At 51.3% G+C, this 27,555-nt stretch overlaps 1 protein-coding gene across 1 annotated transcript; it reads right to left on the bottom strand.

The window, feature by feature from the left end:
- Positions 1-20,834: 20,834 nt before the first annotated feature.
- UBL4B (ubiquitin like 4B) lies at positions 20,835-22,393 on the bottom strand. Its single transcript, XM_050746982.1, has one exon. It carries the CDS (start codon positions 22,235-22,237, stop codon positions 21,713-21,715), a length of 525 nt encoding a protein of 174 aa, XP_050602939.1. The 5' UTR covers positions 22,238-22,393; the 3' UTR covers positions 20,835-21,712.
- Positions 22,394-27,555: the final 5,162 nt, after the last annotated feature.

Genomic DNA, 27,555 nt, shown 5'->3' with positions numbered 1-27,555 from the left:
GAGAAAGTTCTCTGGGCACTGAGTGGAGAATGTATTGGAGGGGACAAAACTGGAAGCAGGAAGACACCATTTGGGAGGTTATTATTGTACTCTAGGCAATAATTACAAAAGCTAATATTTGTTGAATGCTTTTTTGTGGGTTGCTTTTTTTGGGGGGGGGCAGGCACTGTTCTAACTACTTTACGTATATAAATTAATGTAATTTGTGTAACAAGCCTATGAAGTATAGTATCTAGTATCACTCCCATTTTACAGGTAAAGAGGCTGAAGCACACAGAGATTAAGCAACTTGGCCTAGATCACACAGTTAGTTAGTGGCAGAACTGGCGTTGGAGTCCAAAGCCTCTGTGCTTAACCACTTTGGCGTACTACCACCCAGGGGGCCACTAGAGCCTGGCCCCAGGCCATGTGATGGGAACTGGGTGACAGACTGTTTTAAAGCCTCAGCTGCTGGGGTGGGGATTGGGGTACCATGACAGGTAGAGAGGTGAGAAGGGAGGCTCAGGAATCCGGCTGTGTCACAGTGACACTCACATTTTCTTTTATTTATTTATTTATTTATTTACCTATTTATTTATTTATTTATTTTTAAGACAGTCTCACTCTGTCGCCCAGGCTGGAATATGGTGGCGCCATCTCTGCTCACTGCAACCTCTGCCTCCCTGATTCAAGTGATTCTCCTGTCTCAGACTCCCAAGTAGCTGGGATTACAGGTGCACACCACTATGCCTGGCTAATTTTTTTAAAAATTTTTAGTAGAGACGGGATTTCACCGTATTGGTCAGGCTGGTCTCAAACTCCTGACCTAAGGTGATCCACCTGCCTTGGCCTCCCAAAGTGCTGGGATTAAAGGCATGGAGCCACCGCGCCTGGCTGACACTCACATTTTCAGATCACTTGATACTTTTCATAGCAGAAAGAGGGACTGGTAAGAAAAACAAAAACTAGCCTTGAAGAAAGGCATCTACCAAACACCGGGCCTGGTGTGCAGTACTTTCTGTCCATCATCCCACCTAATCCCCTCCACTGCCTGCTGAGGTAGGTAATGAATTTACTCCATAGGTGAACAGGAGATTTTTTTTAAGCCAGAGGATGAGCTGCGGGTGGTGGTTGGAGAGGGGCGCGACTGTGAAGCGAGAGGCCAGTCAGATGGAGTGCCCGGCTGAGGGCAGCATTCAGGACCCTGAATGCAGGGTATTTAAGGGGCACACTCAGCAGCACCTGGCAGTTGCCTGGATTGGGTAAGGCAGGGGAGGGCTGAAGGACCACTCCAGGTCCTGCTTGGGGACTGCCAAGGGCCAAGGATGACATTAACCAGAGAGCAGGTGTGGGATGAGGAGCAGCATGGGGTCTAGGCTGCAGAGAAAATTTCCTCAGCCCAGGACATGCTCACCTAATCAGGCACAAAGCAATGGGGCGGTCGAGGCCCAGACAGGTAAATGCCTATCCTGGAGTCCCACAGAAAGTGTTAGGGCAAAAACTGGAACTGACGTCTCCTGACAGTATTTGGGGTACCTGGCACAGATGGAGCCCTAGTTCACAGACGGATGAGGATGGAGACACCCAGATACAGCATGGCCAGCACTTTGGGGCCGCTGTGATGAAATTCAGGCACACCTGGGTGCCCAACTAGAGAGCACATGTTGCCCCTTCAATGCTGAACAAAAGCTGGGGTGAGGCCAAGAGCAGTCTCCCCGCAACAATTTTTATCCGTCTGTGAAAAAGAGACAACCACAACCCGCGGCAAGGTTGTTTTGAGGACTAAATGAGGGGAACCCACAGGGACGCAGCTGCACCGAGCAGACCACCGCAGCCCCCGCCCCTTCCATCCTCTCCATCGTCCCCACCCCCATTTCCTCATCTTCCCTCCCCTCATTTTAGGCCTCGGGGCAGAGCCCGTTCCCGGGGGTGTCAGGCAATGAGCTGCCTGAGACAAACGTGCCCACCTCCCAGCTCGGCCAGCCTGGCTCCCCCTGCTGCTCCTGCTTTCCGCCTGCCTCCTGCGCCCGGACCACCCCCACCTGCCGGCCGACACACCGCGCACGCTCCTCCCAACTTGGGCCTGGCTCACCTGGACTTCCTTCCCACCAACCGCCCCTTCCCGGCATTACCTCCCCTCCTCCCTCATCCAGCGTCCTCCCGCCCCCAGGGAGCTGCGGGAGGTGGCCGTAGGGACCGCCCAAGAGGCCCAAAGGGATGGGAGGCTCCGGCCTGCGGCCTGGAAATGTACAAAGCCCATCCTTTGGGACCGTGAGAGCCTGACGTCAAACCGAGGCTGAAAATACAGTCTGGAAAGTCACGCGGCACTCGTGAAAAATGAGCCACCCTCCCCAGCCAGAGGCGTGGGAGCGGGGAAGGGACATAAATCCCGGCTCTTTAGAGTCTCCAAACAGCAGGGGCAGCCGACAAGCCTCTAGAATGCCTGCTGAGAGGTCTCGGGGTCCCCAATGCCCCATTCAGAGGCTCCCTTGGCCAGAACATCTGCAAACGCTCCCCCCACCACCTTCCCCATATGCTCCCACCATACACACACTCCTGAGAGCGGCCAGTGCCCAGAGAAGGAAGGGGCACCAAGAGGGGACCTGAGGGAATTTCTCAGAGCTGGTCTAGTGCTCCCTTCCCCACCCCCACCCCTGCCCAGGGCATCTGGCTAGGACACAGTGTGCTGGGGACAGGATTTCCCAAACCATACCCCGAAGGCCCAAAGAGTCACGAGTGGTGGATGTCAGGGAGGGACCCTGAATCCTCTGCAGCATGTGGTTCTCAGAGACCAGACTTCCCTCCCTCTTGCTCTCAGAGACCCCAGCATCCCCCTCGGACTGGGGTCAAAGGAGCAGAGGAGCCACAGGCTGCAAGGGCTAGTCAGGGATTAGGGCTTTACAAGGCAACCAGATCAGGCCTTCAGGACCAGATGATGGCAAAGGCAAATGTCCCCACCCAAAATTACCAAGGTTAAGTTTTCACTCCCCTGAACCAACAAAGTCAAAAGAGAATTTAGGCTGGGCGTGGTGGCTCACACCTGTAATCCCAGCACTTTGGGAGGCTGAAGTGGGAGGATCACTTGAGGCCAGGAGCTACAGACCAGCCTGGCCAACATGGAAACCCCATCTCTACTAAAATACAAAAATTAGTCGGGCGTGGTGGCACGTGTCTGTAATCTCAGCTACTCCGGAGGCTGAGGGAAGAGAATTGCTTGAACCCGGGAGGTGGAGGTTGTGGTGAACTGAGTTTGCACCACTGCACTCCAGCCTGGGTGACAGAGTGAGACTCTGTCTTAAAAAAAGAGAGAGAGAGAGAGAGAAAGAGAGAGAGAGAGAAAAAGAGGGAGAGATAGAAAGAATTTAAGCTGTTTTAGAAAATAAAGAACTTTGATTGACTTCCCATCTATTTTGAGGTTGAGACTCTTCTACACATGTTCATGTCTGGGTCTTGTTCACGGTGTTCCCTCCTGGTCAGCCTGTAACACTCCCGCTCCAGCGTGATCCACTCTCTAAATCCCCCGCTCACTCCCCACCCCCAGCACCATGGCTGCTCCCTCCTCTGATGTGAAGAGCCCCGCCACACTGCATGTGAGTGTATCACAGACAGGTCTGTCTCCTTCTACAAGGCTCCGATTTGTAGAGAGGCACCTTGGGCATCTCTGCAACCTCAGTGTTCAGCTCAGCCCTGCCCAGAAGAAGGCCCTGGCTCATGTTCATGGAATGGAATCAAACAAGGTTCATTTGCACATCAGCCTTTCAAAAACCTTACAAAGCCAACAAAGGGCTGGAGCCCTGGGCTAGGAGGCAGAGGCACTACCACACTCCCCTTCTCTAGCCACCTGTCCACAAAGCCATGGACCTCAGGCCTCTGACACACTTGCAATAGGTCTGGGTGGGAAGCAGGAGGCAGCTAGTACCATGTGACTGTCCAGGGGGACAGTCCTCCTTATCTAGATGGCCATGTGCAGGGTCAGGCTTCAGGGCAGCTACGACATTAGAATGAAAACCTAAGTCAGTCAGAGCATGCCACTCCTCAGCTCAAAGTTTTGTCCTGCTCCTCGTCTCACCTGGGATAAAAAACCAAAGTCCTCAGCATGAGCCCTGTGTGATCCAGCCCCCATGACCCCTCAGCTGTTGCCAGGCTGTGCTCTGCCTCCTTCTTCCTGTTCTAGCCACAGCAGGCCTCCTCTAACACCACTCCCCCAGGACCTTGGCACCTGCTCTCTCCCATTGCTCAAATGTCACCTCTAGAAAGGTCTTCTCTCCCCACCCACCCTGTTTGAAATTACACACACACAGACACGTACATGCACACACCTGCACTTGCACACACACACACATGCATGCACATGTGCACACGCATGCTCCTTGTCCCTCTTCCCTGCTTTAATTTGTATTATTTATCACTAACTGATACCTATATATTTTATGTATTTGTTTCTTTATTTCTCTTCCTGACTAGAATGTAAGCTGAATCAGAGTAGGAACTTTTAACTGTTTGACACTCATTCTTCTCCTGATTGATTCACACTCCCCCCCTTTAATATCCTGTAACTTAAGTTCTCAGATAAAAACTTAACTACTATCAAGGCATCTTATGTTAAATGGTAGGAAATGAGGGAGGGAAAGAAAACAAAAGTGCTTACTGGAAACACATGTAAAAACATATTCATAAGGAAATACAGTCCTTGTTTCTACAACTGGCCATGTGGCCCTAGCAGGCGCTTATGACCACTGCTTCCACTGGCCAGTCCATGCTTCCTTTGCCCTCAGCAAGCACCTCAGCCGGTTGTGGGGCCTTGCCTGGGTGGGGCTGCATGCACATGATGGACCCTCAAACAATATTTACTGAGTCAGTGAGGAAGAAGCTGGTCTACACATATCATACTAAGTAGGAGAAGCCAGGGGCTAGTCTTTTATTTATACAGATAGCCAGAACAGATAAACTTTTAATGTTTTAAAACTAAGCAATTTACCACCCAGATCAGGAAATACTCTCTTGTCAGTTTTGCTGTGATGTGTGTTGAGACACATCACTCTGACCGATGCTGAAGATCTACCTGCCTCAGTTTCCCCACATCTGTGAAGGGCCCCCTCAGGGCTGGATGGGCAGGAGGGCTTACCTGGAGGCAGCGTGCAGGGAAAGGTGGAAGGTAATCCCTTGCATCCTGCACTCCTCTTCCTCAAGGCCTCCCTCGCGAGGGCACTTTCCAGAGTCATTATCAGTGCTTCTAACAAGGCCCAGGGGACGCTGGGAGACTGCCACCCACTTCCTGCTGGTGCCAGGAGGCTCCATTCTTCCTGCAGGCCCAGAGTATCTACCTCCTCAGAGGCTTCACCTGAAGGCAGTAAGCCTGAGTATTGCTCAGGGCAACCAGGACCAGCTAGGACAGCCAGCTCTGCGGCTTCCTGCAGGTCCAGTGTTAGCTCTGATGCAGCCACACTTTCCCCAGAGAGGCATCCCTGGACTAGATGCCCCAGGAGGGCAGGGAAAGGGTCTGGCCGACATTATTAAGTCTCCGTCCCCAGCTCCGGCCTGGCCCATGGATGAGAGACACTTGACACTCGGGGGCAGAGCAGTTATAAAGCAGCTAAGAAGACAAGCAGTGCTGCTGGGTGGCTGTGAGGGCCCCTCGGGTAAGCCAGGACTCACTTCCACCACCTAATAGCCAAGTGATTTCAGGCCAGTCACTCAGTTCTGAGTCTGATTCTTTATCTGAAAAGCAGAGATAATGATGCCTGTCTCACTCAGTGTTTAAATGCCATAATGTGGCCCTGTGTTTGTGCCAGGCCAGCAGATGGACAGCAAGGGTGCCACAAATGCTATAGACATGTGGGCAGAGGCAGGGCTTGCCCTACCACAGCCTATGCATCCCTCTGGTACCACTGCAGGGGCTTCCACAGGGGTTCCTCCACCAGGCACACCTGATTCCTTGTTCCCCAATGCCTCCTACAACTCTGTGTCCCAGGAGAGGCACCCTGTACCTGTCAGAGACCCACAGAGAAGCAGAGCCAGTAGGAGATGTGTATGGATTTGTTGCAGGAAATTGGCTTATGCAAGTGAGGAGTTGGTGGTCAGGAAGGGAAAGTCATGGCAGGCTTAATCCCACAGGCAAGAGTCTCTCTCAGGGAAGGGCTAAGCCTTCTTTTAAAGGGCTTCAAACTGATTGAGTCAGTCCCACCCAGGATAATCTCCCTAATTTAAAGTCAACTGATTAGGGACTGTAATTACATGTGCAAAATCCCTTTACAGCAGCACCTAGATTAGTGTTTGACTGAATAAGAGAAAGAAGGGGAGTATATGTAACAAAATGGCCCTGCCTCCTTCTGTCCCCCAACTTCCATGAGAGACTATCACTTGTGGCCCACCCTATCCAGAAGCACACTGGAGAATGAATTCTGGATAATGTAATTTTGCCCGGCCAAGCTAACACACTGCAAAGCCCTCACATACCTCATTGGCTTAAATCTGCACAAGAGCACAGTAGCCACACTGCACGTCGACCTACAGGCATAGCTTACAAACAGCATTTGAGTTCCGTCGTCTTGCACCATCCTCATGACAGATCTTTGAAGGGAATTTAATTATTTCATTTTACTGGTGACTTAACCTCACACACAGCTGCTAAGTGGCAGAGCTGGGATCTGAATCTGTGTTTACCTGACTCATTCAGGTCCTCACTGGGGTGCGAGTCTGATAATGAGAGGGAAGAGAAAAGAGCTTTGGTTTCTGGCTGTACCCCAGAAAAGGCCAGAGGAATAGAGACCTAGGTTTCCAAGGCAATCTTTGCCTAAATTTTGGTTTTGCTGGGACTTCATGCTGGATGATAACCAGATAGGGTATCATGAGTAAGAGATTTTGCTCTCCAACATATGATGTTTAAAAGGTCTCGTTTCTTTCTCCAGATTAAATGTAATCCGCTCCAAGCCTCCATCCTGCCAGTCCAGAGGGAAATTCAATTTGCCATATTAAAGCTTCCTTGTCCATGCACCATCAGAGGCAAGCAAAGACTCTGGGGTCTCCCACATTGCAGAACATTTAGAGGAGAGTCTGCTGGTCTCTGCACATTCTGTCTACACAGGTATGCTCATTGACCAATTCTCATGATTCATGAAGGGTGATGGGTCCCTGTTTCTGGGCCAATTTGGGGAAGGGTCTCTGCTGAGTGTCAATCTTCTTGGGATACCCTGCAGCCATTGCCCTAAGGCCCTGTCACCTCCCTGGGGTCCCATAAGGAAGGATGGCTCCAGTCCCAGCTACCGTGGACCCCCCTCCAACATGTCCCTTTAGTCTGCTTTCCTTCAAACTTTCCTCCCACTGTCCCCTTCTCCAAGATAATCCAGCACAATCTCATCAATGAACCTAGAATTTGGCAAAACAAAAGCCAGGAATGTGTGAGAATAGTCTTCTGAGCGATTAACAATTGCTGCTTTTGGCTCTACCACCCCAAACAGTAGCAATAGTAAAATTTACTGTACTTTTACTATGTTCTAAGCTCTTCATTTGTGATCATTCATTTAATCCTATCTATAAGTCACTAAGGTAATAGATGCTACTTGTCTCAGTCTGGATGATAACAAGATAGGGTATCATGAGTTTTCTCAGTCTGTGTTGCTATAGAAAGAATGCCTGAGACTGGGTAATTTATAAAGAAAATAGGGTTTATTTGGCTCATGGTTCTGCAGGCTGTACAAGAAGCATGGTGCTGGTATTTACATCTGATGTGGGCTTCACGCTATTTCCACTCATGGTGGGATCCCTGCCTGGTGCATGCAGGGATCACACAGCAAGAGAGCAAAATCACAAAAGAAATGAGGAAGGCTCTTTTTAACAACCAGCTCTCATGGAACTAACAGAGTGAGAACTCACTCATTACCATGAGGATAGCATCAAGCCATTCATGAGGGATCCATCCCAATGACCCAAACACCTCCCATTAGGCCCCACCTCCAACACTGGGGATCAAATTTCAATGTGAGGTTTGTTGGGGCCAAATATTCAGACCATAACACCACTATTATTAGTCACTTTGGTTAAGGTAACATGCCCAAGGTCAGCCAGCTCACAAGCAGCTCCCAGCATTCTAACTCAAGGACCTATGCCCTAACTGCTACTCTGTGCCATCTCTCACCAAAATCTGGTATAAGGCAAGGCTGCACAAAGGACTGGCTGCAGCCCTGAGGTGGGGAAGGATGATTAGTTATAAAAGCGAGATCAAGCCACAAACTAAAGCTGCAATAAATTGTTCCGCCTATGTGAGTGGGGAGTAGGGAATGGAAGTAAAGAATTTGGATACTGGATCTGCTATGTACCAGCTCTATGATCTTGGGAACTCACTTAACCTGAGTTTCAATCTCCTCAAATATAAAATGGGGATGATAATGACAACTTTTCAAGCTTACTGAGAGGACTAACAGAGAAAAAGTATATGAGAGCTCTTCATATGCTCTACAACTGTGAAGATGTTACATGTTAAGGACATTGAGCAGAACATCTGCCCCGACAATGCCTGGGTTTAATAACCCCCTCTTTGGCAGGCAACAACAAAAGAACACCCAGTGGCGAGGGCAGGTCCCTCTGCTGGGAGCTGGAGGACCAAGGAAAAAGCTGTCTTAGAGACAAAGGCAGAGTTTGTTTTCCTGCACCAAAGAGACTGGAAAGAGTGTAACCACATTTGCCAGACTCCTTTGCAGGTAGGGTTCATGTGAGACCAAGTTCCACCAAGAGAATTCCCATGTGAACCTGGGGAGGGGATGAAGAGAGGAACTATAGAGTTTAAAAAAAAAAAAAGGAAAGCAGTGGTAGGTCAAGGCGATTAAGTCCCCCAGGCCAGCTGTGGGGGTTTCTAGCATGTCTCCCCTGAGGAGTGGGCAGCAGAGCGGTATTTCCACCAGATCTGTCCTGTGAGATGCTCAGGTATTTCTCCTGACTGTGCTCTTCCGGGCCATGTAGCAGTGTCTTGGCCCTCTCCAAGATTCTATGTAATATCCTCTAATAAATTCCTTTCTGCTTAAATCAGCCAGAGTGAAATCTGTTGTCCCCAGTTTAGAACAGTAACTCACACCAGAAGAGATTCTAAGCAAGAAACTCTCAAGGAAGTGAGAATCTAGGACTGGTTTTCTGAACACGTTGCATTTGGAGGCAACAGAGAGCTGGTCAGCGTCAGAGGACAGGCTGCTGGTGGTGGGTGGCTCACTGTAATGAAACCATTACTGACGGGACTGAGGCTGTGTAGCATGGCACCTGTCAGAGGCAAGATTTCAGCGACTGAGCAGCACTGAGGTAAAGCTTGTCAAAATCTTGTATTATCAAACATTTCAAACAAACACAAAAATAAAGTAGTATGAACAACCCTATGCACCTTGTACCCAGCTTCTAAGGTGATCACATTGACACTCCATGGCTCCAGAAACTGCCTCTGTCCCACTTCACCAGATTATTCTGAAGCAAATCTTATGTATCATTTCATCCAAAAATATTTCACTGTGCATTTGTAAAAGATGATTTTTTAAAATCATCACTATAATACTATCATCACACATTTTAAAAATGCATACTAATATTTACTAGCATCAAATAGTGAATCGATGTTCAGATTTCCCTGATTGTCTTGCTTTTTTTTCTGGAACAGTTCGTTCAAATCAGAATGAAGATAACTCCACACATTGCAATTATTTGTTATGTCTGTTCAATTACTTTTAATCTACAGATTTCTCTCTCTCTCTCTCTCTCTCTTTCTTCCTATAGCAATTGATTTGACGAAGAAACTGGGTCATTTGTTGCACAGGCTTTCCCACAGCCCAACGCCCTTTCCAGTTTGTTGGAAAGTTAGAAGTTACATTTCCAGGCCAGGCGCGGTGGCTCAAGCCTGTAATCCCAGCACTTTGGGAGGCCGAGATGGGCGGATCACGAGGTCAGGAGATCGAGACCATCTTGGCTAACAGTGAAACCCCATCTCTACTAAAAAAAATACAAAAAAAGTAGCCGGGCGACGTGGAGGGCACCTGTAGTCCCAGCTACTCAGGAGGCTGAGGCAGGAGAATGGCGTAAACCCGGGAGGCGGAGCTTGCAGTGAGCTGAGATCCGGCCACTGCACTCCAGCCTGGGCGACAGAGCCAGACTCCGTCTCAAAAAAAAAAAAAAAAAAAAAAAAGAAGTTACATTTCCAGGACTCCCTTTTAGCTAGGGTTCATTGCAATCTGGCTCCTCCCAGTCAGACGCTGCTGTATGTGACCTCTGGGTGGAAGAAAGTCAGGTGAGAGACGGCTCTTCCGGGTGCTGCTTGGGCCACTGGGGTCCACTAAGAACCTGTGCTGGGGGCTTTGGGCTCTCACCCCTGGAACCGCAGGGCCGAGCAGCAGGCGAGGTGGTCATGGTGTGTCAGGCACTCCTCTTGGTTGCAGTGCTCTGGCTAAGTGTCCAAGTCTGGTTCTTTGGCCCTCCAATAAACCACCCACCTCTGCAATAAATTATTCTATGTATAAACGGGCCTAAGTGCATTCTGTTGATTGCAGTAGAGATTTCTGTAGAGAAAGAGGAGGATACAAATAAGGCTAAATTCTGCATAGCTCTGTAGGATTTACAAAACACTTTCCCATACCTCATCACTGGGTGCTCTTAACTACCCCACAAGGAGGGCCCTCTTATCCCCACTGTACAGATGAGGCCCCTGAGGGTTACAGAGACCAAGTGACCCACCCAAATTTGCACAGTTAGGAAGTATCTAAAGACTGACTCCCAAGTCTTCAGATTCCAGGTCTAACGCTGTTCTCTGTCACCGCCTTGCGCCCCCTTCTCCTTGTGGACTGCCATCTTCCGAGCATAAATGAGGGAGGGTCTGGAGCTAAATCGGCCTCAGGTAATCAGGCAGCCCAGAGAGTTAGAGTCTGGAGACACACCCCTCTCTTTGTTTAGGATGAGTGCCTCCTCCTCAAACTTGCCTGCCCAGTGAGGGAAGTTTAGGGCTGCTTAGACAAAATCCTGGGCCTTGGGGGCCCGATGCTTCCCTCCTTCTAGCCAGGCTGGGCTGCAGGGAGAGGCAGCAGTGGGTCAGGAAAGGCCCCTCTCCAGCTGAAGCCCTGGCCCCAACTCTGTCACCAAAGTTCCCCCAGACTCCTTGTCCTGATGGGTGCAGAAGGTGGGGTGCACTTGGAGATGGTGGGGAAGCGGGTTCAGGGGAAGCCAGGAGTACTGAGGCTTTGTCTAACGTGTTACCGTTCAAGGTTAAGTAGCAGCAGCAGCCTGAGGTTGTCTGGGTGAGAGAAGGGACCAGCAGGGCCGCCCTACCCTCTCTGATGGACAGCAACTTTGATCCTGGGGTCTCAGGCTCATAAATAATGTCCCAGGCACGGGTGCCCTGGGACTCATCCAAGGGCGACTGGCTGACAAGACAGACTCCACCGGGCTGCAGCAGGCAGGCCTGGCCCCACTGCAGCAGGCCGTGACGGGTTTATGACCAGCCACCGACAGTAGTTACCTCAGATTTATCACCCTTCTACAAGGGCACTGGGAACTGCTAAAGGCTGCCAGGGAGCCCTTAAATCACAGTGATGGGAAATGCTGTCGGAGGGAGCAGAGGGTTAGGTAGGAGCCATCCGGGGGGCTCAGGCTTCCTGCTGGCTCCTCAGGTTACAGTCCCTTCCAGAGGGGATTTACAGCCCTGGAACCCAGCAGGGCCATACAGCATCCCTGGGGAAGAACCAGGAGGAACTGCAGGAGAACGAGGGCTGGGCTGGCAGGGGCAGAGCCATGGGAGGAAGCGCAGGAACCCAGCACCCACCCTGCTGTCTGCTGTCGCTGTGGGAGATTGCATGGTCAGATGCCCCCAGTGTATGTGTGGCCCAGAATGTGCAGGTGTCTGTGCCCCTTCTCTGGGTATGTGTCACGTCTGTTCAGGGGTATACATCAGCAAATAGGTGCATGCATACAATAAGACCATTTTTTATTGTACTGGAGCACTGGGCTGGCTATGGGTACTTACGAACAAGTACTGTAAGTGAGTGGGGATTGAGGGGTCAGGCACATACTCAAAGCTAGTGGGTTCTGAATCCCTGCACATGCCTGCTCACTGTGAGTCTGGGAAAATAAAACAAAGAGGACACACAAGAGGACAAGGAGAAGAGCTGCTGCTGCTGCTACTGCTGCTGCTGCTGCTGCTGGTAATGGTAGTGGTGGTGATGGTGATGGTGTTGGTGGTAGCGGTGATGGTGGTGGTGGTGGTGATGGTGTTGGTGGTGATGGTGATGGTAGTGTTGGTAGTGCTGGTGGTGATGGTGGCGGTGGTGATGGTGGTGGTGATGGTGGTGGTGGCGGTGGTGGTGGTGATGGTGGTGGTGGCGGTGATGGTGGTGGTGGTGATGGTGGCGGTGGTGATGGTGGTGGTGGCAGTGATGGTGGTGGCGGTGATGGTGGTGGTGGTGATGGTGGCGGTGGTGATGGTGGTGGTGATGGTGGTGGTGATGGTGGCGGTGGTGATGGTGGTGGTGATGGTGGTGGTGGCGGTGATGGTGGTGACGGTGGCGGTGGTGGCGATGGTGGTGGTGGTGATGGTGGTGGCGGCGGTGGTGGTGGTGGTGATGGTGGTGGCGGCGGTGGTGGTGGTGGTGATGGTGGCAATGGTGGTGGTGGTGGCGCTGGTGGCGGCAGTGATGGTGGCAATGGTGGTGGTGGCGCTGGTGGTGGTGGTGGTGGTGGTGGCGGTGGTGGTGGTGGTGATGTGGTGATGGTGGTGGTGGTGGTGGCAGTGGTGGTGGTGGTGGTGGTGGCGGTGGTGGTGGTGATGGTGGTGCTGATGATGGTGGTGGCGATGGTGATGGTGGTGATGGTGATGGTGGTAGTGGTGATGGTGGTGGCGGTGGCGGTGGTGATGGTGATGGTGGTGATGGTGATGGTGATGGTGATGGCGGTGATAGTGGTGGTGGTGGCGGTGGTGGTGACGATGGCGGTGTTGGTGGCAGTGGTAGTGGCGGTGGCGGTGATGGCGGCGGTGTGGTGGTGGTGGTGGTGATTGTGGTGTTGGTGGTGGCAATGGTGGTGGCAATGGTGGTAGTGATGGTGATGATGGTGGTGGCGATGGTAGTGGTGCTGGTGGTGGCGGTGGTGCTGGTGGTGGTGGTAATGGTGGTGGTGCTGATGGTGATGGTGGTGGTGGTGATGGTGATGTGGTAGTGGTGGTGGTGGTGATAGTGGTGGTGGTGATGGTGGTGGTGGTGGCGGTGGTGGCGATGGTGGTGGCAGTGATGGTGGTGGTGACGGTGGTGGTGGTGGGGGTGATGGTGGTGATGGTAGTGATGGTGGGGGTGGTTTTGGTGGTAGTGGGTGGTGGTAGTGATGGTGATGGTGATGGTGGTGGCAGTGGCAGTGGTGGTGATGGTGGTGGTGGTGATGGTGGTGGTGGTGGTGGTGATGGTAGTGATGGTGGTGTTGGTGGTAGTGGGTGGTGATGGTGATGGTGGTGATGGTGGTGGTGGTGATGGTGGTGGTGGTCGTGATGGTAGTGATGGTGGTGGTGGTGTTGGTGGTAGTGGGTGGTGATGGTGATGGTGGTGATGGTGGTGGTGGTGGTGGTAGTGGGTGGTGATGGTGATGGTGGTAATGGTGGTGGTGATCATGGTGGTGGTGGTGGTGATGGTGATGGTGATGGTGGTGGTGGTCGTCGTGATGGTAGTGATGGTGGTGGTGGTGTTGGTAGTGGGTGGTGATGTGATGGTGGTGGTGATGATGGTGGTGGTGGTGTGGTGGTGGTGATTGTGGTGGTGGTGATGGTAGTGATGGTGGTGATGGTGATGGTGGTAGTGGTGGTGGTGATGGTGATAGTGGTGGTGATGATGGTGGTGGTGGTGATGGTGGTGGTGGTGGTGATGGTAGTGATGATGGTGGTGGTGTTGGTGGTAGTGGGTGGTGATGGTGATGGTGGTGATGGTGGTGGTGGTGATCATGATGGTGGTGGTGGTGATGGTGGTGGTGGTGGTAGTGGGTGGTGATGGTGATGGTGGTGGTGGTGGTCATGGTGATGGTGGTGATGGTGATGGTGGTGGTGGTGGTCATGGTGATGGTGGTGATGGTGGTAGTGATTGTGGTGGTGGTAGTGGTGATGGTGGTGGTGGAGATGGTGGTAGTGGTGATAGTGGTGGTTATGATGGTGGTGGTGGTGATGGTGGTGTCGATAGTGGTGTCGATGGTAGTGATGGTGGTGGTGGTGGTGGTGGTGGTGGTGATGGTGGTGGTGATGTGGTAATGGTGGTGGTGGTGGAGATTGTGGTGGTGGTGTCGATGGTGGTGATGGTGGTGATGGTGGTGGTGGTGGTGGTGATGATGGTGGTGATGGTGATGGTGGTAGTGATGGTGATGGTGGTGATCATGATAGTTGTGGTGGTGATGGTGGTGATGGTGATGGTGATGGTGGTGATGATGCTGTTTAACAGAAGGGCAGCTACTGATGGCTGAAAGAAATGGGAGAAAGAAAGGTGGGCAGGGCGTGGATAGAAAGTGATATAAGGAACAGAAAGAGAAAGAACTGAAAGGAAGCACCCAGATAGCCATACAATGCAGCCAAAGTAGCCCCATATGTGACTAGAGAGGACAGGAGAGAAATGGTAGTGAAGAGGTACAAGAAGAAAAGCAAAAAATACAGAGAAAGGAGAAAGGTGACCTAAGAGAGAAGTAGAGCGAGGCAGCCAGTAGGGAGCACCATCTGCTCCAGAGGCACCAGGAAGTGGGCTTTGCAGCTGTTCATGCCTCAGCTGCCTCCATGAGTTATAGCTGACTCGGCAGCAGGAGCCAGGGCAGCCTGCCCTCTGGCCACTCCTCTGCCACAGGCTAGCAGCACCCAAGTCCAGCCCAGAGCACAGGGAGAGTGAGCCAGACTGGAGCAGGAATCAGGAAAGCAAACATGCCACCTTGGAGAGTTCACACAGAGAAGGCGGTCTCTGCCCTCAGACATACATGGACTGATGTGCATGTGCAGATACCCTTGAAAGTCTACTAGAAACCAATGGGTGAATGTGTGCACACATGGATCCATCTCCATATGCTTGGAGACCTCTCTGCAAACTCTTATGAACACTCCTGTCCTGACTACATGATGCATCACTTGAAGATAGCAAAGGTGGTCCAAGTGACTTCTTCCTGCAGCCCTAGCAGTTCCTGAACTTGAATCCGTAAAGTCTTCCTCTTCTGTCCTTGAATTTGCTCTGTGAGATCTTCTGGCTGGACTGCCTGGGCTGGGCTGAGTCAGTGGGGCTCTAACAGCCTAAAATCCAAAAGGCAAGGTCTGGACCACTGACACCATAAGTGCCGCTGAACCTAAAGTTCACTACGGCAAACCTGGCTCTGCCACTGTAGACCCCCACGCTTCGGGTTTGAGGTGTTGGGAGGGGTTGTCTGTGTGTTTGTGGATATGTGCCTCGGGTGTGTCCATATGTCTCTGGGTGTCATGAGGCATCCAGCAAGGTCATATGCTGGGCATGTTGAGCCAAGTAACAATTCTCCAGGTGTAAATGTGGGCCCCTGGGTGTCAGGAAAAGTCACTTGGTAGTCACCAGCTCAGATGCTACCTTGAAGTCTGCCTGACCACATCTGAGAGCAGTCCCTCCTCATCTACGCTATGTTCCCACAGCTCCCGGGCCGCAGACCACTTTAATTGGTTTATGAATCATGGTTCTGTACATACAAAATTATGTAATGACATAATCAACACCTACGGCACTGGAAAGAATATAAGGAGGGCCCCCGTGATCTCCACCTCCTGGTATCCAAGTCTTTGTATAATCCCTTCCCTCTGAATGTGGGCAGGGCCTATGACTCGCTTCTAACTAATAGAACTGGCAAACGTGGTGGGGCGTCACTCCCATGATTACATTATGTTGTGGAAGACTTGGCCTTGCCAGCTAACTCTAGAAATTCTCCTTGCTAAAGCAAGCAGCCATGCTAGAAAAGCTCACGTGGCAAGGAACTGCAGGCAGCCTCTAGGAACTGTGGGTGACCTCCCACCAACATCCAGCAAGAAGCCCAGACCCTCAGTCCCACAACTGCAAGAAAATCAATTCTGCCAACCACAGGAATTTGGACGCCAATTCCTCCCCTGCCAGGCCTGCAGAGGAGAACACAGCCCAGTCAATATCTTCACAGCAGCAGCCTAAGACCCTAAGCAGAGGACCCAGGTAAGACAAGGCACTGAACTGTGAGATAACGCGTGTTGTTTTAAACTGCTAAATTTGCAGTACAGTTGACCCTTGAACAACATGGGTTTGAACTGAGTAGATCTGCTTATACATGAATTTTTTCCAACCAACTGCAAATTTAAAATACAATATTCACAAAATGCAAAACCCGTGTATATAGAGGGCTGATTTTTTGTACACTCGAGTTCCTCGGGGCCCACTTAAGTATGTGTGGATTTGGGTATAAAGCGGGGAGGGGATGTGGTTCTGGAACCAATCCCCTGTGTATACTAAGGGATGACTATAGTTCGTTGTACAGTAATAGAAAACTAACACCCATGTACCCACCACTTGACACAATAAACTTTATAACTGAAGCCCTCGTGAAAGTTTCCTTAGTTGCATTTCCCTTCCTACCAAACATTTATTAAGTTTTCTTAGGCATATGTCCCTAAATAATATCTATAATGTTGTTTTGTATGATTTTGAGCTTCATATTTCATTACAAAAATGCATTTATATTGTCTATGCTATTTGGTAGCAAGTCATCCTGACCATCCCGCCATTGTCTATCCTCATAATAAACGGCCATCCCTGATGTGTGTTCAAGGCCTCACAGTGCCCCCGTGAGGGCCAGCTCCTGTTTCTTTGCCCCAGCCTGGGGCATCGGCAGCTCCTGTTCATGACTTCACACCATCACAGAACCTTAGTGTCAGAAGGTACTTTAGGTGTCAAGTCCAATCCCTTCTTCTATTTTGCAAATGAGGGAGTCACTGGTCCAGAGATATGAAGTGACTTGTCCGAGGCTCAAGGCAAATGGTAGAGCCAAGACTGGGTCCCAGGTCCATGTCCAGTGCAGGGCTTCCCACACTGGGATCTCTGGCTGTCAGAGTGCACCTACTCAGGGGACAGCCTGATCATTCCATTTCACAGCCAGTGCTTTTGTCAAACTAGTCCCGATGTGAAAACCTAGACTCAGTACTTCTGGACTTCCATTTGCAGTGATTCTCTTATTAATGGGGCCACCCCACAGTATGAAGAATTCAACAGTTTTAGAACTGCGTCCAAGAGAGCTTACTGCATTTATTATGGCGTCAATATTTTTCATTTAGCAAAAGCAAAGTTGTGTTCAAGCTAAGTCCCAGATAGAGAAATAGAAACTGAACTGGGTGCAGTGGCTCACACCTGTAATCTTGCACTTTGGAAGGTCTAGACAGGAGGATTGCTTGAGGCCAGGGATTTGAAACTGGCCTGGTCAACAGAGCAAGACCATCTCTATGAAAGAAAAATTTTAAAAAATTATCTGGGCATGTAGTGCACACCTGTAGTCCCAGCTACTCAGGAAGCTGAGGTGGGAGGACTGCTTGAGCCTGGGAGTTCAAGGCTCCTGCAGTGAGCCATGATTACACCACTGTTCTCCAGCCTGGGCAACAGATCAAGACACTGTCTCAAAAACAACAACAACAACAACAAACCACTAACATTCTACCCTAGTCCTTGCCCATTATAACAGCACCTCTCCCAGCACAGAAGGAAGATGCCCAGAGCCTGCCCATCCAGCACAGAAGGAAGATGCCCAGGGCCCACCCATCCTGTCTGTGTACATCTCAATACAATGTCACCATGTCTTCCCTCAGACACCTCAACCGGAGTCTGCTGTTTTTCTGAGGAGGTGCAGCCCTGCCCTCCACTTCCTTCTACCCAGGCCTCTCTTCCCCAGTTTAAAATGGCTGGAAGCTTTATATGATAACTAAAATCTCATTTAACGCTGAACAAAGACTGATGGAGGGGAGCAAGTCAGAGTGGAAAGAGAGGAGAGGACTGGATTTGCTTCTAAAATCAGGCATCCGGGGTTTCTGGAGCCCTGGAACATTGAAAGCTTCTTCCGTATCTGCAAGACTTCATCCTGACACACCACTGCCTGCCCCATCTTTCAGGACTAGTGGTAAAAGCAACACAGCTACCTACGAACACATCACCGCATCCTATTTAGAGGCCAGGACTGGAGGTCAGGGGTTTCCGAAGCCCCTCTGCTGCACCATGCTGCAAGGGACAGCAGGGGGTGCACTACTGTCTGTCCAGGAGACAGGACTCTTGTCTACCAGCCTAAATCTCAGCACAAAACCTATCACATGGTAGGATGCTGTGGTCTGAATGTTGGTGTCCCCCAAAATTCACATGTTGAAACGTAATCCCCAGTGTGGTAGTATTAAGAGGTAGGGACTTTGGGGAAGTGATTAATCACAACGGCTCATCCTCATGAATGGGATTAGTACCTGTAATCCCAGCACTTCAGGAGGCCAAGATGGGCAGATCACTTGAGCCCAGCAGTTTGAGACCAGCCTGGGCAATGTGATGAAACCCTGTCTCTACAAAAAATACAAAAATTAGCTGAGTGTGGTGGTGTGCACCTGTAGTCCCAGCTACTTGGGAGGCTGAGGTGGGGGGATCACCTGAGCCTGGGAAGTCAAGGCTGCAGTGAGCTGAGATCACGCCTCTGCACCCCAGCCTGGGTGAGAGAGGGAGACCCTATCATAAAAAAAAAAAGACTGAAAGGAGTATGTTTGTCCTTCTGCAATGTGAGGAAACACAGCAGGCGTTGTCACTGAGGAACAGGTCCTCTCCAGACACCACATCTGCTGGCACCCTCCTCTCAGGAACCCCAGCCTTCAGAACTGTGAACGACAAATTTCTGTTGTTTGTAAATTACCCAGTCTAAGGTATTTTATTACAGTAGCGCAAACAGACTGAGACAGAGGCCCATATACGTTTATTGATCGAAAAGCAAAGGACTGACTAAATAGCACATGGGCCAGGATGCTCTGCCTATTTCCATCAGAAAGACTATTTTGCCATGGACCAGTGGACTGAGGGGTGTTGGCCTGCAGGTGACCCAGGAAGGAGCTTGGATGAGAAGCTAGATTTGTGGATAGAAACACAAAGCTGGCTACTGGATGTGGTGGGTGTCCTGAAATGCCCCCAATATGAGCAAAATTGTTATCTGTAGGGTAGGTAGGGGAGAAGTGCTGTGGGGAGTTAGGGGGAAGAGTTTCTGCCCAAGGCTGAAGTTTAGAAAAAGTGCCTTCCCCCTAGTGAAGCAGAAAGGAAATAGGGAGCCTTCAACGCATGCACTAGTACAGGCTTCAGTTTGAAATAGGGCAAAACTAGGCACGGTGAGGGGTCCCATGGCAGGCAGCCCAAGAGCTAGGGTTCTCAACACAGATGGGATCCAAACCCATCGCTGGAGTATTAGGGGTTGATCCTGCCCCTAGCCCCTCAATATACCCCTAACTTCTGTTCTCTGATGACTATAACAACATCCTTTAGGGGACAACACCTGTCACCTCTCATTGAGAAACACAGCACTGAGTAAGACTATTCCTAGGAGCAGTGACACACAGATGCAAGTTCCTGCTAAGTTCCAAGTGACAGTGCATCGTCTCCTGCTTTTGAAGGGAGGAACAGAGGCAGCAGGGCCCTTGGGAAGGGGGAAGTCAGTAGTGGGAGGTGCATGGAAGAGCAGACCAACTTTCCTTCTTCCCCGTTTGGGATTGGAGACATCCTCCCCTGCAGTGCTGGGGACAGACAGTGGAGGTGACTGCCTCTCCTGGTCTGCTCTCAGCCAGCCCTGACACTCCCACTAACTAGAGAGAAAACAAAGGCTTCCCCTGTCCTTCATGCCAGCTTCTCAGCAAAAGGAATAAAACGGCCCACTTATTTTTATCGCTCACGGATTTCCTGGGAAATGGGCTATTAGTTCCTCTAATGTAAAGATAACAGGCTCATCTCCCTTGGCAAATGGCACAGACCCAGCATAAAAACACTCACAGAACTGTCAAGAGGGTTCCCCTGCTGAGGACGCAGGGCCCAGGAGCAGGACCAGGACAGGAACCAAGGAGCAGGCTGGGGCTCCCTAAACCCCAGCCTGGGAGTGCTGGTTGCAGCCAGTGCGTGCTGGGTCCTTGGTGCCCCAGGGAGAGGTCATTAGTCTCCTCAGTGCCCCTGGTTTCCTCTCTTGGCTGGGACAGAGGGTGGGACACCGGGAAAGGAGCTGGGCCATAAGCTGAACGAGGTTGTCTTATTCTGGGAAGTGAGGGAATGGTGGCTGCTAAGCAGGCTCCCACAAACAGAATGCTTTCCGCATCCATCCTTGTCACTGCCGCTGAGCTCACTGCTAGAAGACGTCCCTCCCAGTTGGACAGTCTTTGCCCCCCTCACAAACCCTCATGGGGTAAGTAGATGCTATTATAAGGATGCCCATGTAACAGGTGGGAAACCTGAGCATCAGACAGGAAAAGCAGGTTACCCATGGCCACACAGCTGGACTAGGACTGGAAGAGAGGACGAGGGGCCTGCGGGCCAAGGACAGAATGCTTTCTAGGGAAGGGGGCCCTGCTTGTTCAAGACATTTTCCTCCACCCCTCCCCTCCATCCCCATCACTCAGGGCTGAAACTTTTGCAATAACAGCATTTCAGGGGCTTCAGCAGTGAACAGGGGACCACAGCTCCCCGCTTCCTCCCACCCACACACAGAGTGTGGGACTCCTCAGCCTCTGCAAGGGCCACTCTCTCACTCCAAGAACAGAGTAAAGGGCCTGGCTTTCCTTGTAGTCTGCAGGGGACTGGCCCCTCTATGCTGAACCCAGGGCCCTGTGAGGCGCCGGGCATTCAGTCACAGAGGCTAGACTCTAGTTTCATGTCACCACTTTTTTCTTGTGTATACCAGTTCTCTGCATCTAGGCTGCGTGCTCTGTGAGGGCAAGGATCCTCACTGACGATACCATTTTTCCTTCCAGGGAGCCTTTGGCAGCGCTGGCAGGTATTGTGAGCTGTGATACCTACTGACTGATCAGTCTGGGAGGGTGGGGCATGGCTCTGTTCACGCTGGCCACAGGGAGTGTGTGACTTTGCTGAACTCTTTTTCTGCCCAAGGCTCAGTTTCCTGCTATTCTTGGTCTGTGCCTGTCTCCCTGAGGGCTCCAGGACTAGCACCCGGTAGATGCCCTCCTCCCAATCCCACCTCTGCTGTGCCTGTCCCTTAAGCTGGAAGCACAAGCAGGAGAACATCAGGGACAGCCTCACCCAGAAGGCAAGGGGCAGCTACCTGACATTCCTCTCCTCTTGGCTGCTGGGGAGCCTAGGGGACACGTCATGGTCTGAGGATGGAGGAAAACGAACTCACATTGTCTTTCTGTTGCAAAGGAGAAAGAGGGTCTGCCTAGAACCATGGAGACCCTGGGCCAGGGCTGCTTTCAGCCTGGGGAGCTGCTGGGTGTGTGTGGGCAAAGCTGCCGGCACAGGAGGGGACTGTGGCCTTTGGGGCTGCCCTCCGGTGATCAGAACCCTTCTGGGGGAAGGATGGTGATGAGGGTCGGGTCACTCTGGATTTCAGAGGAAGGACCTCAGGCCCAAGAGGGGACAGGGATCCAAAAACCCTCCAGCTGCTCGGAAGGTTCAAAAAGGGGTGTGGACGCATCCACACCAGCAGGAAGTAGTAGGAAAAGTCACCAGGGAACACATAAGGATGAGGCCGGGAGAATTCTAGAGTGCAAATGGGTAGGATGGCCCGTTTACTGATCAGCTGCTGCCTCCTCCTTCTCCTCCATGTCGCAGGAGCTCTGAGGCTGTGCCTTCACCTTGAGCTCCCTCTCTCCAGCTGGCTCCACATGCTGCTCCTCTGCCAGGAGGTACTGGGCCAGCTGCTCCAGGTCCTCCAGGCTTATCTTCTGCAGGCGCTCCTCGTGCTCCTGCCTTAGCAGCTGCAGCACAGCCTTGGCATCCTGTGGTTCAAAGTGTTTAGCTAGGACAGGTCCCAGCCGGTGCCACAGGGGCTGGGTCTTGGGCTGGTGGGCCTCTTTTAGCGCCGTCTTCTCCAAGGGCCGCATGATGACATTGATGGAAGCATTGGGCCCAATGCAGTAGTCGGAGAGGCGCTTGTCATCCTCCAGGAGCTGGCCGCGGAAAAGCAGGTGCTGCTGCTCCTCAGGCACCTTCAGCCGCTTGGACACCAGTTTCTTCAGCGTGGATACACTCTCTTGCCCTGACACCTTCAGATTGCATCTCTGGCCCAGGAGCAGCTTGACTGTGAGGAACATCAGGCTAACAGTGGAATCAGGAGGGACCCATGCTCTGGGAGCTGCCCTGAATATTAGGGGGTCCTGCAGGAGATGTTGGCTTCTCCCTATCAACAGAGGGCTAGTGGTCCCAGGAGACCAGGAACCCAGCTTAGGCAGGCAGCCATTGGCTAGTGCACAGTGATGTCACAATGCTGCAGGAGGGCTCATTTCCGGAGTGGAACTTTAGGGACAGCAGAGGGGTTTTGGGCCCAGACCATCCTTCCTCCATGAGAGGAGACAAAGAGCACCAGGAGAGAAAATGTGGGACTGAGAGAAAGGAGAGTGAGACTAGGAAAAGGGAGGGCGGGAAAGGGAAGGGTGGCGGGAGGAGCATGTCTATCGATTTCTTCAACACATGTGTATTAGGTGCCATCCCTGTGCCAGCACCTGGACCTGGGGAGACAGTCGTATTCAAATGGATGCCTTCTGCCTTCACTTTCACACTAGTGAGCCGGCTAACATTTATCAAGTGTCCTCTTTCTGTCAAGCACTTTACAAGCTCTCTTGGATTGGGCTTCCCAGCAGCAGACCCTGAGACAGGGATTTGGGCACAAATACTCAATTAGGAGGTGATCCCTGGAGGCACCAGGAGGGGAGTGAGGAAGTGAGATGAGGAAGGGAGGGAAATCAGAACGTGCATTCATGAGCAGGCTGCCATTGTGGGCAACTAGTATGTTATCCTGCTGGGGAGCTTTGGGAAGTTGCATGGAACACACCTGAGTTGCACCAGGTGTGGATTTTTGTGTTTTTTTGTTTTTTGTTTTTTGAGACAGGGTCTCACTCTGTTGCCCAGGCTGGAATGCAGTGGCTTAATCTTGGCTCACTGCAACCTCCGTTTCCTGGGTTCAAGTAATTCTCCTGTGTCAGCCTCCCAAGTAGCTGGGGCTACAGCTGCACGCCACTATGCCTGGCTAATTTTTGTATTTTTAGTAGGGACAGGTTTCTCCATGCTGCCCAGGCTGATCTCGAACTCCTGGACTCAAGCAATCTGCCTGCTTTGGCCTCCCAAAGTGCTGAGGTTGCAGGTGTGAGCCATCGCACCTGGCTGAAGCTGTGTCTTTATGCCCTGACTCCTGTCTTTGGCCAATGGCAGTGCTACCTCCTTGGCACTTCTGGTCCATAGGTGTGAGCAGCATGCTCCTGTGATCAGAGAAAAGTAGGAAGCCATTGGGCCTTCAGGAACGTGAGTGCTGAGGTGATGAGGCAGGACCACCAACAGCATCTGCATCACAGGCCTGCCTAATTGAATCCCCTCAACCTACGAGGCAGGCACTGCCATGATCTCCATCTGCCAGAGGAGAAAGTGGAGGCTTGGCTGATCCTATAGCAAGCAGGCAGCATTGCTCATGTCTTCACTGGTGCCTCATGTTGCCTCCTAAACAAATCTCTGCTCAGTGCCTTTTGTGGCCCAGGCCCTGAGCAGGCACCCTCAGCTCAAAGGTGAATATGAAAGAGGATACTGATTGGGCCTCCTCTGTGTCTGCAACTTCTGTTGCATTTGGCAGTTTTCAGTGCAACGCATTGCTGAAGGCCTTCTGGGTCAAACCCTTTACATATGTTGTCACGTTTAAGCCTGGGAGGAAAGTATTGTCTCATTTTAGAATTGAGCAACCTTGGAGAAGACCTGAATAACATCTCACAGCCAGTGGGCTGATTTTGTCAGGGATCCCCTCAACTCTTACCAGCTCTGTGCTCGACTGTGCCCTTCTTCTCACTCACCCTCTCCCTCCCTCCCATCTAACCTCCTTTCCTTTTCCACCTGCCTGGAAGCTACAGTGGCATGATGCTGTTGTCAACATCCTTGGACTTTCCTGAACTGCCCTTCCGCAGTACCCAGCCCTGACCTCTGCCCAAAGGTGGCTGCAAGCTCTGTCCCTGTCTTCTGAACCTGGCAGCCAAGGGTAGCTGGTAAAAATAGCCATGGGGCCGGGCGCCGTGACTCATGCCTGTAATCTCAGCACTTTGGGAGGCCGAGGCAGCCAGATAGCGAGGTCAGGAGTTCGAGACCAGCCTGACCAACCTGGTGAAACCCCGTCTCTACTAAAAATACAAAAATTAGCCGGGCGTGGTGGCACATACCTGTAATCCCAGCTACTCAGGAGGCTGAGACAGGAGAATGGCTTGAAACTGGAAGGCAGAGGTTGCAATGAACCAAGATCACGCCACTGCACTCCAGCCTGGGCGACAGAAAGATACTCCGTCTCAAAAAAAAAAAAAAAGAAAAAGAGAAAATATCCATGGATGCCACAAACTCAGCTGGCCCTCACCCCTCACCCCAGCCCCATGTTCACTCTTGCCGGGTGACTTATATTCTAGTCCATAGGGAAACTAGAGCTCACAAGTCGGGAATTCCCTGACCTTCTGTCCCTTCGTCACTTCCTTCCTCCTCTCCTTTCCCCTACTAAATGAGCCCCCTTGTTATTTCCCTTCTTCCCTGAAAATGCCTCCAAAATCCACTCCTCCTCCTCTGCATCCCCACCACCCACCGGTTCAGGCTGTCAACTCCCTCCAGCACATAGTTCATCTCCTCCACCAGTCCTACCACCTTGGGTTCATTCATACCACAGCCAAGGGGATCTTCCCAAAATAAAAGCAAGGTTGTGTACTCCTCTGAGTAACACCATCCAGTTTAGTTTCCTCTGCTTTTGGGATCAAAACCAACCTCCTTGGCTGAGCCCTGCTTGTCACCCAGCCTCATGTCTCCTCACTTAGCATCCTCCACTGTAGCCACACCAATCTGCATTTCCTCTACTTGCTTGTCCCATTTGAACTCTTCCAACTCATCCTTCAAAACTCAGGTTAATGCACGCCTATAGTCCCAGCTACTTGGGAAACCAAGGCAGAAAGAAAGATGGCTTGAGCTCAGGAGTCCAAGGCCAGCCTAGACAACATAAGAAGATCTTGCCTCTTTAAAAAAAAAAAAAAAAAGGACAAGAAAAAGAAAAAAGAAACTTCAGGTTTAAAATCACCTCCTCCATGAAGGCTTCGCTGCTTTCCCCAGCCCTGGGAAGAGATAATCCCACCTCCCTGCATGCAACCATTGCTCCCCTTGAACATACTTATGTGAATGCACCTAGCACACATCTGTGTCTCGCTCATTAGCTCTCAGAGACTGGGACTAGGTCTTCTCTGCCTTTGGATCCCACATTTCCACCATGAGCCTGGTACACAGAATGCCTTGAATACCTGCTTGTCAAATGAAGAAGATAAAATTGAGACATGCTGAGCCATCCAGGGGCATGCAGGGCAGGTCCAGTGCAGCAGGCTGTGGAAAGATATAAACCCACCTGCAGCCTCTCTCTCACCCCCACCTCCTGCCCTAGAGAGATGAAAATACAAAATTACATAAAAAATCAATCAGAAAGTGAGGCCAGTCTTTACCAAAGGATCTTGTATAGCATTTCTTTAAATAGCCAGCTCCTCTGGTGCATTTGAAATAAGATAGAATTTGTAAATGTACCTGTACATACAGTGTGGGGGAGACCTGTGGACTCTCTGATTGCAGGGCCTCCCTGCAGAGGGAGCAAGGGGATGGATGAGGTTTCTCCTTGGCATGTGGGCACTCCCAGCCTCGAGAGGGGAGGACTTTGTGGTGGACAAACCATCAGATGGACAGGATTGGGGTGACACCATGGGTGATGCCCTGAGCAGAGCAGAAAGATGAAAATCAACTGCCTGCCTCCAGCATCTCCTCCTCTGACCCATCCACCCAGCCAGATGTTGCCTAGGACACTGGAAGCCGCTGAAGAAGACACACTGGGCCTGGGCTTCTAGAAGCACATGAGCAGCACAGCTCAGGCTTTGTTTCTCCAAGACCAGCGGCTGTGTGCAGGCAGATGCCCTTGTGACCGGGGCTTAGAGAATTATATCTGCTGGGTCACACTTTCTAAACCAGGCTACCTGTTCTAGAGAGTCCTAGTTGGGCCATGAAGACAGAAGCTTCAGAATTAGTTGTGCCTAGAGAAGCTAAGAGAGATGGTCACTACCCAGCCCCTGTGTCTATGCCCAGGAGACCCCACTGCCTTTCCTAAGGGGGACAGTGGAGGCACCTTGCTGGACCCTCAAATCACATTTGGAGCCTGGAAATTTTATGTTTTCTCATGTAATTGCTTGTGATAATTATGCAATTAGCATTAGAAAATGTAATTGTGTAATCGGAACATGCAATCAGACAATGATTGCCATAATTAGTGGGGGAAGATTATTGGGAATGAGTGGGTCTGGTGACTTGGGGAAAGGAATCAATGTGTGCAGACAGTGCTGGATAGTATTAGGCTTGGACCCCTCTTGAAAACAACTGCAAATGCAATTTGTGTCACTGGGAAACAAGCACAGTGTCTGGCAGGGAAATGGATGGGCGTCGGAGGGTGCTTTGGAATAGGTCTGTGAACATCTGGGTTCCTCAGAAGCCCTTTGCAATCTCCTGAGCAGACAAACTGGACATTGAATGCTGAGGGTATGAACTCCTCAGGATAAAAGCCAAGTGTCCAGCTGCCGGCCTGGGGCCTGCCTTGAGCAATCCTGTTCCTCGAGCCCCATTTTCCTCCTCTGTCTAACGGGAGTGTGGTCACTGCCCAGCCTCCCTTGCAGGGTTGCTGTGAGGGTCAAAATAGGCAGGGCATGCCCCCAGAACCTAACATAGCATCTGACCCATGAAGACATCCAGGCGTATAGATTTAATTTATAAATGTAAATGGCAGCTCTTACTGTCACCCCTCAATAGTGAAGGAAGATTCCACTGTGCCTGGAACTGTGCCCAAAGTGTGAATCCCCACAGGCCGGGGTGGCCCCACTGCTTGCACAGGTTGGCAGGGAGAGAGGCCTTTGCTGACTGCTAAGGGGGCTCCAGGAGGTGGGAAGTTTACCACCACTCCCAGGGGCCACAGGAAAGGCTCATATAGAAGATAAACTATGGCCTCTGCCCACCTCACTCCCTGGCAAATGATCAAGTTATTGTACTTTATGATGTCAGGCTGGCCTTCCAAGGAAGGTGCCTGGGATGGAGCAGAACCTGGGGAGACAGGGGAGGGCAAAAGCAAGACAGAGAAACAGAGAGGGAATGGAAAATAAGAAAGCTGAGTACAGGAAGTGCTTGGAAAGGAGAGAACAGCAGAAGGGACACGAGGAAAAGCGGATGAAATAAAAAGTTCAGGCAGGGGAGCAGCACCAGGGAAGAAGGTAGAAAAGGAAAGAACCGGGGTTGGGGGAGCGGGAGAAGCAGGAGCAGGAAGGGACAGTTCATGCAAACCAAGTGCAGTCAGTAGCGCTGCAGGCCTCCCTTCTAAGAACACGGTCCT

This window comes from Macaca thibetana, chromosome 1, assembly GCF_024542745.1.
Source record: "Macaca thibetana thibetana isolate TM-01 chromosome 1, ASM2454274v1, whole genome shotgun sequence".
Lineage (NCBI taxonomy): Eukaryota > Metazoa > Chordata > Mammalia > Primates > Cercopithecidae > Macaca > Macaca thibetana.
This window is presented reverse-complemented; position numbering and strand designations above follow the sequence as displayed.